The sequence below is a fragment of the Sarcophilus harrisii genome, chromosome 4 (assembly GCF_902635505.1).
Source record: "Sarcophilus harrisii chromosome 4, mSarHar1.11, whole genome shotgun sequence".
Lineage (NCBI taxonomy): Eukaryota > Metazoa > Chordata > Mammalia > Dasyuromorphia > Dasyuridae > Sarcophilus > Sarcophilus harrisii.
Genome location: NC_045429.1, coordinates 67,911,521 through 67,925,286, shown reverse-complemented (window position 1 = coordinate 67,925,286; position 13,766 = coordinate 67,911,521). Strand labels below are relative to the sequence as shown.

General features: G+C 38.8%; 1 protein-coding gene across 6 annotated transcripts in view; it reads right to left on the bottom strand.

The window, feature by feature from the left end:
* The window catches only part of AXDND1 (axonemal dynein light chain domain containing 1), a 121,396-nt gene extending 109,102 nt beyond the window's left edge, over positions 1-12,294 (bottom strand). For 2 of the 6 annotated variants that reach the window (XM_023503919.2, XM_031936963.1), the window contains exons 1-4: positions 11,859-12,278; positions 11,162-11,325; positions 8,821-8,996; positions 7,775-7,875 (exon numbers count right to left, since the gene is read on the bottom strand). In XM_023503919.2, the coding sequence (XP_023359687.1) occupies positions 7,775-7,875; positions 8,821-8,996; positions 11,162-11,264 (380 nt within the window). In that variant the 5' untranslated portion in view covers positions 11,265-11,325; positions 11,859-12,278. Of the gene's footprint in view, positions 1-7,774; positions 7,876-8,820; positions 8,997-11,161; positions 11,326-11,453; positions 11,684-11,858 lie in introns of those variants that run through there. The other 4 variants (XR_004229298.1, XM_031936962.1, XM_031936961.1 and 1 more) reach the window with 4 other exon arrangements.
* Between the last annotated feature and the right edge of the window lie 1,472 nt (positions 12,295-13,766).

The window sequence follows — 13,766 nt, the reverse complement described above, 5'->3', positions numbered from 1 at the left end:
TTGTAAGAAGCAGGAAGTCAATGAAAAATAATTATCACAATTATACAGCACTCACTATGTGTCAGGCACCAAGCTAAGAGCTTTATCAATATTATCTCATTTGATCTTCATAACCACCCCCGAAGGTAGGGGTTGTTGTTATTCCCATTTTACAAAAGAGCAAACTCAAACAAGATTACATGCCCAGGGCCATCCAGGTTGGCTGATTGATAGGAACTGATAATCAGGGCAGAGAGCACACTACTGGGAGCCTGAATGACCATTAGAAGTGACACTAACCCCTCAAGGCTACCATTAAGAACTCTTAGGGGACCTAACAGCCACCCTCTGGACTCATCTCACTTGAGTGGGAGCTAAGAGAGTAATTCCAGAGTATGCACTACCTATGCTATTAGAATTATTACTATTATTATTTTGGCTGCTCAGAGGTCTTTGTTTTGTTTTGCTTCTTGGATCTTAGTTATATTAAAACTATTGGCTAGAGTTAGGATATATGTGGTATGGCATATGTATGTATCGACATGTATAAAAATATATATATACACACACATACATGTATATAGCATTTTATTATAACATTCACGAACATTTAATTATTCTTCCAAGCACTTCAAGAGCAATATAAATGGTAATTACTATTCATTAAAATCACATCCCAAGGGCATACAATAAAAATCAGCTGCTTCATGACATTTGGAGGGCCCCAAGCCTTTCATTGAGATAACTGAGTAGATCTTATTTCTTCTGCAACAGGTTCTAGCACAGAAGACATAGCTATCATTCTATCACATGGATGGGCATATAGATGTAATTTAGATGATCTGAACTTAAAAGGATATAGTTATAAGGATAACTTTAAAGGATCATAGTTAAAAGGCTATAGCCTTGAATTAAGTTATTTTACTTGCAAATAAATGCAAAACTATCTATTCCTTAGATTTGAAAGATAGCAGCATTAATCAAGAGTAGAGAAACAATAAAAATCTTATGCTAACAAAAAGAGTAATGTTATAGGTATAATGAGTTCATATTTACATGGAAATTTAGTTTATCAAGAATTTTCCTCACCTGAACACTGAGAAGTGTACTATTATTACCAATTTGTAAAATAATGAGGAAATGGGGACCCAGAGAAATGAAACTGCTTACTCATGTCACATGGAGCAGAACCAAAGAGAAGATCAAGATTTCCTGATTTCAAATCAAGCTGCTATTATAATGTAATTTAAATCTTATCTTGTTTAAGACAACTTCAGGATGGTGGCTTTTTTCAAATATTTCTAGATCACAGAATCTTGAAACTAGAAAGGACAATATAGTGGAAGCTAGAACTGAGCAAGTAACCCCTCTAAATGAATTTCAGACAAGTGCTAATTGAGCTTCTTGGACATTTTAGTGATAGCAAATTCACTACTTCCTAAGGATAGCATATGCCAACTTTTGAACCGTTCCAGCTGTTAGGAGGGTTGTCTTTGGTCAGTTGATTTCAGTTATGTCTGACTTTTTATGGATTTTTTTTGGGTAGATCTACTAGAATAGTTTGCCATTTCCCTCTCCAGCTCATTCTACACATGAGGAAACTGAGGTAATCAGGATTACATGGCTTGTCCAGGGTCACATAGCTAGGAACTGGTCCTTGTATGAAGACTAAATCTAATTCTGAAACTTCCGCCCATTGATCCAAAGTTTGCCCTCTTGGACACACAGTTTCCACAGTACTGTTTTTCTAACGCTTGAAAGACTATTATGATAGTCTAATATAGACTAAGCACTCCCATTTCTTTCACCTAGTTGTCGCATGTTGCAGTTTATGAGGTAACAAGCATTTATCTAGCTTTTTCTTTGTGGCAAGCATTATGCCAAATACTTGGAATACAAAGAAAGGCAAAAAGCCATTCTCTCCCATCAAGATGCTCATGTTGTAAAACTTAAAATATCATTCAATAAACTCATACACACAAAATATTGTACAGCAAATAAGAGCAGGTACTTGTGGTAGGGGGAGGAGGAAAGTGCCCTTGTCGAACATGGGGCTGAGCTGAGTATTGAAGGCAAAATGAAAGGTGAAGCAGAGAGGAAGAATATTCTTGGCATAAGGGACAGCCAGGTATGAAGATGGGAGATGGAGGATCATGGGTGAGGAACAAGAAGGCTGATGTCCTTGGACTGTTGGGAAGGAGAATAAAGAGGAAGATAATTGGGAAGGTAAGATGGGGCCTGGTTGTAGAGGCTGTAAAAGCCAAATAGAATTTTCCTTTTGGTCTTGGAGGTAATAGGGAGCCACTGGAGATTATTAAATATTGGGCCATATGATCACTTTAGAAAAATCACTTTGCAGTGAGTAAAGGAGAGTTTGGAGCTAAGAATGAGCCTCAAGACAGGTTACCATAACCATAAGGTTACTGCAATTGTCCAAGAATGAGGTCATACAATAGAATGGTGGATGTGTCGGTGCAAAGAAGGGGACATTTATGAGAGATTTTATGAAGGTAGGAATGACAAGATTGACAACAGATGTGTGGAGTGAATGTGACGAAAGAGTCAAGGATGACACTGAGATTGCAAGCCTGGACAACTGAGAAAATGGAGGCACCTCAAAAGTGATAGTTTGATAGTTAGCGTATAATTAGCTTTAAGGTTTACAAAGTACTTTGCCTTTCTTATCTATTTGAGCTTCACAAAAACCCTATGGAATAAGTGGTATGATTGTCCCCATTTTACAGATAAGGAAACTTAGACAAAAAGGTTAAATGACTTGTCCAGGGTCATATAGCTTAGTAATGCCTGAGGCCACATTTTAATTCAGTCTTCTTGACTCTTAAGTCCAATATTCTCTCCACTGTGCAACCCAACTGCCTCTATGATTTATATATCATATCATTACGTTATATCATTGTATTATATTATATCATATATCATATTATGTTACATTATATTGTTATATTATATCATATCATATCACATTACATTACAACATATCAGCCTAAACCAGGGTAGTGGCTGTATTGTGGAAGGAAGGGATCATATGAAATGAACAAGAAAGGATAAGATTTGGTGATTGATGGACATGAGATTTTAGTGAAAATGAGCACCTGATGATGATGCTTAGGCTGGATGACTGAAAGGATGGAGTTATCCTCCACAATAACAGGGAAATTTTTTGGGAGAGGGAGACTGAGGGGGAAAAGACAATTACTTGTATTTTAAGCATGTTGAGTTTAAGATGTCTAAGGGACATGGACTTGAAAGAAATCCAAAAGAAATCTGGTGATGGAAGACTGGAGCTCAGGAGAAAGGTAAAGGACTGGATTATAGACACATCTGGGAATCATCTGCAGAGAAATCACTAGACCTGTGGCAGCTGATGAGATCATCAAGTGAGATGCTATATAGAAGGAGAAGAGACAAGGACCCAGACTTGGGAACGGGGCCTTGAATCCTGATCTTTTCATTTTGAACAAAGTATTTCCCGTTATTTCTGAAATCGCTCCACATCTGTTCCTAAACCCATGTCTGGAGTTGTCTTAGTGGTAAAGGAAAAGCGCTAATGATCTCCGGATTTTCAGCCCAATGTCTTAAAGAGCAAGTTTGTTGGTTCAGCATCCTGTGAGATGAACTGGTCTGGGCTTTTAAAATGGTTGAAATCAGTCTTCTGATAGCCATAGCCTTCAAGAAGCTCCCAGTTTAATGAAGGAGACAGGAAGCAAATTACCATGTACAAACAATCCTGCATATTCAGGATAATAGGAAGGTTGGATTTTAGTTTAGACTTAAAGGAAGCCCAGGAAGATTAGTAATCAAAGTGGAGGAGAAGGGAGAGCATTCTAGGCATAGGAAACGGCCAGAAAGAATGTCTAGATACGAGAGATTGAGCCTCTTGTTCATGAAACAGGAAGGAAGTTACTTTCTCTGGAATAAAGAGTAAAGTGTAAAAAAGACTGGAAAGGTAAAGGAGGATTAGGTTAGAAAGGGCTTTGAGCACCAAACAGAGCATTTATATTTGATCCATTGGAATTTACTGAGGTTGCAGGGAGGGGTGTGTGTGAGAACTGTGGATAGCATAAGGGACTCTGTCAAAGATTTGGCAGAAATTTAAGGAAGCTATATCTACAACTTTCCTTTAAGCTACAAATCTGGGCCCAGCAGGTTTTTGCTATTATTACACCTATATGGCGAGGCAATAGTGACTTAGAATGACCAGTAATTAGGTTTCTAAATGGTCAAAAATAGGACTAAGGGATTACTCACTAAATGACATCTAACCCAAGTTGATATTAATCAGAACCCTTTTTGGCCTGATTTTTTTTCAAGTAGTTACATACATTCCTCCCAGGGCTACTATTCATGCCCATTTATTTTCCCTACAAGAAAATCAAGACTTTCAACAAATAAGCACATTGAAGACAATCTGCAATGGCAAACTTAGTAAAGGGGCTACCCAGAAATAAACTAATAACTGGGCTGTAATCAAAAAAGGTAAGCTATAATCAGAAAGCACAAAAATTTTGTTTGTTTTATTTTGTTAAAAAATTTTGAATGATTATGAAACACAAGAAAAAACTAATACGCAGAAGACCCAAGTCCTGAAAAAACTTAGAATGATCAGAGGGATAATGAACTTAAGAACAATGTCAGCATTCAGAAAGGAAAAGCAATGTGGTAAATAAGCCCTTCACCCTCCCAAAAAATGTCACCAGAACAATTTAATAAAAAGAAGTATAAAAATTCTTTTTATTTTTCTGCAGTGGGATTAGAAAGATTACTATGACTACAACCTTCTCTGGAATCATCCAGACACACACACACACACACACACACACACACACACACACACACACATAAGGAAAAAAAACAACTCAATTATACGGAACTCTACAAACCATTGAACTTCGGTACACTCTCAAAGAAAAGAGTCTAGTATATATCTAGAGCAGGGCTTCTTGAAACTTTGTCCATTCATGATCTTTTTTCACCTAAGAAATTTTTATGTGACCCTAAGCATACAGGTATATAAAACAGGTACACAAATCAAACATTCACTTATACTAAATCATAATTTCAAGACCCCCACGTTCAGTTATAATACCTCATATGGAGTCATGACTCACTGATTAAGAAGCTGAAATCTAGACAATGAGGGAACCATCTAGTCTTTCTGAGGCTCATTTCCTCATCTGTAAATTATGGATAATTAAAGTGGACTCAGCCTTGTTGACTGCAATGTGTTTTTGTGAGAGTCAAATAAAAAGCTTTGGAAGCCATAGATCGCCATGGAAACATAAGGTGGTATTATTGCTGTTCTAAAAATAGGGTCTAGGAAATTTCTGCTGATATGAATGAAAACTCATAGATATTAGAGGGCCCTTTGAGGAAAAAAAAACATTGCATAGATTCCAGAAATAATTAGCTTAGTCCTCCCCTCTTTATATCCCAATAGTCTATTTTCTAGCCTTTACTCTACACTAGATCCGATAACTGATCCCATCTTGTCCCACTGTAGCATGAGGGACAAAGCAGTGAATTTGTTCTCAAATGTTTTGTTGCTATTGCTAAAGAGTGGAAGAAAAAATGCTACATACCTTCTATAGGCTGGGGGGATAGGGTAGTGTAGTGTAGTGTAGTGTAGTGTAGTGTAGTGTAGTGTAGTGTAGTGTAGTGTAGTGCAAGCACAGCGGGGAAAATTCTACACTGGGAAACCAAGGAGCTGGGTTCAAATTCTTGCTCAGCTGCTTCCTATCTGCTCAACTTTGGGCAGTTGGCTTAATCTCTTTAAGCCTCAGTTTACTCCTCTGTTAGAGTGAGAAGCTAAACTACTTGACATCCAAGGTCTCTTTAAATCTGTGATCCTGGAAAACGTCCAGATCTAACATTTTATGATTTCCCATTTTTACCCTTTCCAGGAACCCATGCAGAATTTTATTAGAAGCCTCAGATGTCACAGTGCATTGTGCACTAGGTCTGCAGTCAGAAGGATCTGAGTTCAAATACAAACTCAGATACTTACTAGATGTATCCCTTAACCTTGTTTACCTCAGTTTCCTCTACTGTAAAAGGGGGATCATAATAACACCTACTTTGCATGGTTGTTGCGAGGAAAAAAATGAGTCAACATTGGCAAAGTACTGAACACAGTGCCTGGCACATAGTAGGAATATACAACATATATGGGTGCATACATATACACACATATATGTAACATACAACGTGCAATGCACTATACAATATGTACATATGAAATATACAACACATACATACAATATACAATGTACACATCTACAATATACAACATATGTATATAACAAAACATGCATATATGATATACAATATATTATAATAAACAAAATGTACTTATAAAATATGTATATAACATACAATATATGCATATATAATGTGTAACATGTAACATACAATATATGCATATAATATGTGCTGTGTAATATACAACATATGCATATAACATACAGTGTATACATGTATAATATATGCATATATGATATGCAATATATACATAATAGTATACAAAATATACATATACAATATATGTATGTATAATATACAAAATATGTACATATAATATATAATGTGTGCATATGATATACAATATCATACATATATATTATATATGTATACAACATACACATATAATATACAAGCGTATCATATATAATATATGATATATAATATATAGATTATAATACACACAATATACATATAAAATATTTATGTAACATAAAATATGCATATATAATATAGTGTGTGCATATAATATACAATATGTACTATGTAACATACAATGTATGCATATAATATACAATGTATACATATATTGTTATCTGCATATATTGTATATTATACAATGTATACATGTATAATGTACAACAATATCATATGTAATATACAACATATGCTTATATGATATACAATTTGTGCATATAATATATAATGTGCAATATGTAATATACAATATATGCATATATAATATATGCTGTGTAATATATAACATATGCATATAATATACAATGTGTAATATGTAATATACAATATATGCATATATAATACATAATATGTGCTATGTAATATGCAACATATGCATGTAATATACAATGCATACATATATGATATACAACCATATCATATATAATATACAACATATGCGATATACAATATATAATATACAACATGAATATATGATATGCACTATATACATTATAGTATACAATATATGCATATATAATATACAAAATATGTACATATAATATACAATGTATGCATATGATATGCAATATGTACCTCTATACTAATAATGTGTACATATGTGTGTATGTGTACATATATAATATGCAATATGTGCATATATGCAATATATGTCTATAATGTACACGTGTGCATATATAATATACATGTGCTTAGGTGACATACAATATATGCATATATAATATACAATAACAATAAATACTGATACATGTGTACATACACATATACACACACATATACATATGTGTTGTTGTTATTATTAACTGAGCATCGAATCTAAGGGGGTGGAAAAGAAGAAGAAACATGACTCTAAGTCTCTTCGGGGGGCGCCCAGCGCCGGCGTATCCGACAGAAAGCTGGATTCCAAGTCGGTAAGATTTGGCTTCAAAGCCCACTCTGCCACGTGCCCGCCGGCGCCCCGGGCCCCCGGAGCGCTTGTAAACGCCCCGCAGTAAGCCCGGTCGGCCCTGGCGGAGGAAGCCCCTCCCTGGGCCCTTGCCCTCGGCGACCGCCCCCTTACCTTCCAGCTCCCGTGAAGGAGATGGGGTGATCCGTCAGGTAGCGAAACTTCTCTCTTCGGCAGGGGTGGTGCCAAACATTGCTGGTGGGGCGCATGCCGAGCTGGGGAGAAGCACAGAGACCGTGGCTCAGCAGAAGGCGCTGTACTCACGCGAAAACCTGCTACAGGCTCAGATCCTGAGTAAACAGGGGAAGGGAGGGAGGGAGAGGGGAAGGAGGAGGGAAGGAGGAAGGAGGGAGGAGAGGGGAAGGAGGAGGAGAGGGAAGGAGAGGAAGGAAGTGAAGGAAGGAAGCTGAAGGAAGGAAGGAAGGAAGAAGGAAGGAAGGAAGGAAGGAAGGAAGGAAGGAAGGAAGGAAGGAAGGAAGGAAGGAAGGAAGGAAGGAAGGAAGGAAGGAAGGAAGGAGGGAGGAGGGAAGGAGGGAAGGGAAGGAGGGAAGGAAGGAGAGGAAGGAGGGAGGGGGAGGTGCTGAAGGAAGAAGGAAGGAAGAAGGAAGGAAGAAAGAAAGAAGGAAGGAAGGAAGGAAGGAAGGAAGAGAGGAGGAGAGGGAGAGGAGAGCGAAGGAAGGAAGGAAGAAGGAAGGAAGAAGGAAGGAAGGAAGGAAGGAAGGAAGGAAGGAAGAAGGAAGGAAGGAAGGAAGGAAGGAAGGAAGGAAGGGAAGGAAGGAAGAGAAGGAGGGAGGGAAGGAAGGAAGGAAGGAAGGAAGGAAGGAAGGAAGGAAGGAAGAAGGAAGGAAGGGAAGGAAGGAAGGAAGAAGGAAGGAAGAGAAGAGGATGAGGAAGGAAAGGGAAGGAAGGAAGGAAGGAAGGAAGGAGGAAGGAAGGAAGGAAGGGAAGAGGAAGGAAAGAAGAAGAGGAAGAAAGGAAATGTCTCCTGTCAATCTTGTAAACAGGTTAAAGGTGAAAGGACAAGTTTCATTCATTCATTTACCTAGGAGCTTCGACCTTGGAGGGAAGGTTTATAGATTTCTACCGTAAGACCTATTTACAAATAGATTTTTCTAAGATGGTTCCATGTCAGAAACGGAAATGCTCCCAAGTGGACATACCTTCATTTCTTTGCCATTTTTGGCTTTCTTACGGGGTAGTAAGGCTTCAGGGCAACTGGCAGCATAGGCTGTATTGGTCAGAGACAAAATAATTTCCTCTGGGATGAAATCGCACTGGAGCGGGGTTTGGTCGGAGCAGACTAGCGCCTTGGATGTATCGTCCATTTCGGAGGTTACTAGAAAGTAGTTGGAGAGAAAAGTTGCTGGTATCATCTGCAGGGGAAAACAAAAAGCTCATCTTTTGTAAAAGATACCGGGCAGAGGTGAGGGATCGGAGGATGCTGAATGTTGCATATGCTGTTAGAGCTATACATTGATTGGTTTTGAAGATTTTTTAAAATCTCTCTTTTAAAAATTATTTGTTATATGAATATGTTATATGAATATGTTATATTCCCCCTCTGGAAAGGAAAAAAAAAAACTAGGGAAAATATAGGAAAAAATAAAGATTTTTTTTAAAAAGGTGGGATAAAGTGGGAAGAACATTGGTGGATAGTGTAAAAAACCACTTGACTGAAAAACTACCACTGAAATGAGTTCTCTAAGATGAATGCTGCTGCTGACTTCCAAATATACATGGTACTGACAACCTTGACTACTAGTTAAAAATAACGCAAATATATAAAAGAGCTCAGAATACAGAAAAGCAAATTGATCTTTGAGTTTTGGCCCAAGTTCTGGTACTTTAATATCTGTGTGAGACTGTGAGTCCCAGCTTTTTCAACAGTTAAAATAAAATGTCCAGAATTCAAATTGGGAATTCTCAGGGATGAGAATGAGACTGAATATATGGAACTGCATGTGAATCATTAAAGATCAAAATTAAACCCAATGAACCTGTTGGGACTACAGGAGAGTGTAGACAAAGAAAAGGGTCAAGGAGAGACTTTTGGGAAACATTCACATTAAATGGGGGCATGATATATATATGGATAATGAACCAGCAAAAGACACTGAGAAAAAAGTAATTGGTCAGACAGGTAAGAGAACCAGAGATAGTAGTGTCAAAAAAACCAAAAGGAAAGAATATTCAAGAGAGGAAGGTGAACACTAGAAAGGCAAGAAGGGAAAGGTTATGAAAGGTTTTAAAAACCAAGCAGAATATTCTGGAGACAGAAGGGATCCACTCAAATTTATTGACTACAAAAAGAAAGGCCTGTGTTTTAGGAAGATCTCTTTGGGAACTATGAGTGAAAGATGAACTGGAATGGAGAGAACAGTTTGGCAATTGGTGATTGCCAAATAATTTAAGATTAAGTGATGGGGCACCAGAATAAAGGCAGTAGGAAGGTAAAGAAAGGACATACATATGAGAGATGACACTAAAGCAGAAATGACATAACTTGTCTGGTGAGTGCAACTAGGGAATCAAAGATGTCACCTAGGTTTTTCCAAGCTGGGTGTTTGGAAGGATAGTAGTACCCTGAATCATAATAGCAAAATTTGGAATCAGGGAAGCTTTGGAGTGAAAGGTAACGAGTTTTGTTTTGGACATAGTGAGTTTGGGATATCTATGAGATATCCATTTCAAGGCAAGAGAGCATATTGATTCTGGGAATTATTTGCATAGAGATAATAATTGAACTCTTCTTATAAAATTACCAAGGGAGATGGTTGGTCAGTTAACAAGTATCCAAATAGAGAGTAGAAACCCCCAAATAAAACCTTGGAAATTAGGAAAAGAGAAGGATTTGAGAAAAAGGCCTCTAAATTTCCTTCCTATTCTAAATCTATGATCTCATGATTTCAATTAGCTAAGCAATTGGGCAATCAATGACTTCCCCTTCCTTTTTATCCCATAGTAAACAAGCCGGTATCAAAGTGTATTGAATTTCTTTTTGTTTTCATCTAGCAATTAGCTTGAATTTGGAAAGCCATTCCATCAGAGTTTGTCGGTTTGGTCTGACTCTGTAATGTTTTGAACATACATTTCTTGGTACCTTTCTCCCCCTGAAAAAAGTCACCACCTTGACTACGGAGAATAATAACTTACAAATATAGAAAATAAATAAATCTTTCAGTGGGACCACCAATACACAGTGTCTGGTAGGTGCTTAAATATTTATTGAATTGAATCGTTCATATAATCCATGTTTAAAATAGGCTTAATTCAAAACAATATAAAACAAGACTTGCCAATGAAACAGATACATAGCCAAAAATGCTATATGCATGTTACGAAACAAGGTGAAACTAGGTGTTTTGATGTATCACTCTTTTCCTTTATTAAACATGTTATGAGAAAACAGTTTTAAGGTTTTAGGTATGTTGCCAACTTAAACGAGGGAAAAATGAATAGGGAACGTTTTCCATTGTAGGATGCTTCTTTGGTAGCTTTTACCTATCTCCTTATGGTGGGTGGTCTTCAATTCCGTAGCTTCTTTTCCCTCAGAGGTTGAGGGCAGGACTGGCGGAAATGAAACAGACTTTTTACTATGAGACATGGTGAATAACAACTATTATTCTTTTACTCAAATGTTTCCACTCCCAGTTACCACCGCAGTCCTAGAAGAGAGAAAAATATGTAAAAGGTCACAAAGTGACAGAGTTGAGGTTTCAAGAGCACAGAGAGACAGACTGCAGCCTGCTGGGGGGTAGAAGAGTGGGAAAGGCTCCCGCGGCCTTTTACTGACTCTGTGACTGACTTCAGGCCCATTTCTCAGCCTCCTATTCCGCAAATGTCAACCCAGTGGGTTCAGACTCGGGAGCCCCTGGTCCTTCCCCGGCACCTCGTAAGTCCGTGGGCCTGAATGATTCTATTCTGCCTGGGGGTGGGAGCCAGCCGTTTTCTGGAGGCTTTCAAAGCCGGGAGGTTGTCAGAGAGACCAGGGGGAGGGGGAGGAGCTCGGCTCCCACCGGACTTCAGTCCTGAAGCGGGACTGCCCGCCGCCCGCCCCCTCCCTTCTCCTCCCCCACCCCCCCCACCCCCCGTCTTCTTCTCCTCCTCCCCGTCCTCCCCTCCCCCCGCCATGGTCCTATCCCCGGGACCCTCGACGCGGGTGGGGAGGGGTCCCCGTTGCTGGACGAAGGGTTCCCACCACGGCTTCGCAGGGGCAGCGTCAGCTTCCACCCTTCAAGTCAAGTAAAAACCAGCCAAAAACACTGCAAAATTCCCTCTTTCCGCTACGAGGTCAAGGGACTTCGCCATGGACGCCAGATCGTCGCCATAGAAACTTAAGGGCCCCCTCCCCGGGCCTTAGCAACTGTCAATTATGGCTGTCTCCACCGAAGCCTGAGGAGAAGGCGAAGCACGTAAACGTTTGCTTTTGCCGTTCCCCTGGCAAAACTCTTTGCATTTTAAAACGTCTCTTCAGAGAGGTATTTTAAAAGATTCTAGAAAAGGCGGGAAAGCCGTCAAGAGGATTTAGAGTTTTTTAGAAGGGTCCTGTCTCGACGGCAAAAGGCGCCCTTTGGCTCCCTTCCGAGGGATAACGACGCCAGTGCGCATGCGTTCAAAAGGTCCCTTCCGAGGAATAACGACGCCAGTGCGCATGCGTCCAAAAGGTCCCTTCCGAGGGATAACGATGCCAGCGCAAAAGGTCTCTTCCGAGGGATAACAACGCCAGTGCGCATGCGTCCAAAAGGTCCCTTCCGAGGGATAACGATGCCAGCCCAAAAGGTCTCTTCCGAGGGATAACAACGCCAGTGCGCATGAGTTCAAAAGGTCCCTTATTCGGTCTTGTGTGAAATTTACTCGGCGGTTTCCCGACGAGTGGAGGCGAACCGCAGAATCCTCAGCTAATTAGTCCGTGGACGTGAGACCTGCTTTTGAGCTGAGCTGAGAGTCTTTACCATGGGACCCTGGGCGAGGCAATTAACCGAGCCAGAATCTCGGTTCTCCAATTATCTCTCCGGCCCCTGCCCCCAGCTCACTGCAATAGTATAGTAGCGCGCATTTATAATTGCATCGATTAGCCCTGAAGGTCAGCAAAGCGCTCCGTGTTCATTATTAGCTTAATTCGCTCTCCCCCAGACCCTAAAAGGCAGGCGCCATCATTATATCCCTTTTACAGAGGGAGAAACAGGCTGGCAGGTTCAGGGACTCGCCCAGGACTATAATAGCAAGTTATGTGAGGTAGAATTCGGAATTAAGCCTCCCTGGCTCTGATCACTGTGGTTAATATCAAAATGATAATGCTTTATTATTATTATTAAATTTTTTAAAAATAAAATTAATAAATTTTAAATTTAAAAAACATTTTTAAATTTATTGTATTATTTGTTTATTTTAATAAATGATTTATTTTAATAAATAAAAAATAAATTTATTTTAATTAATAAAATAAATAAATGATTTTTTAAAAATTAAAATAATAAAATTTTTAAAAAAATTAAAGCCAAGCACAAAAAAAAAAAAAAGTTCCTGAGGATTTGAGAAATTAACATTTTACGAAAAATGAATGATTTGTCATAGGGGCAAGTAGGCGATGCAGTAGATTTACAGATTATTCACTCTTTGAGGGCGAGGACTGGCTTTTTTTTTTTTTTTTTAAATTCTCAATGTCTAATAGTGCAATGGCTGGTACCTAGTGCCTGGTTTAATACTTATTTTTTGTATCCCTAAAATAATAGATAATATTAAGATCTGATACACAAAAAAGGCAAAGATAGCTCCTGCTCTCAAGGAGCTTGCCATCTAACGGTAAAGACAACATGCAAACGTACATACACACACACATATATAAAGCAAACCACAAAAAAAAAAAAAAAAAAGAAAAATTGGGGAAGAAGTTGTAAGACTTAAAAGAAGCCAAAGAGGTCAATGTTCAGAGAGGAGAAGGGAGAATGTTCCAAGTATGGGAGATAGCCAAAGAAAATGCCTCTGAGCCAAGCGTGGAAGTGTCTTGTTTGTGGAACAGCCAGGGTGTCAGTGTCAGTAGATCAAAGAGTATTTTGTCACAGGGGAGTCAGATGCAAGACTGGAAAGACAGGAAGGAATTAGGTTA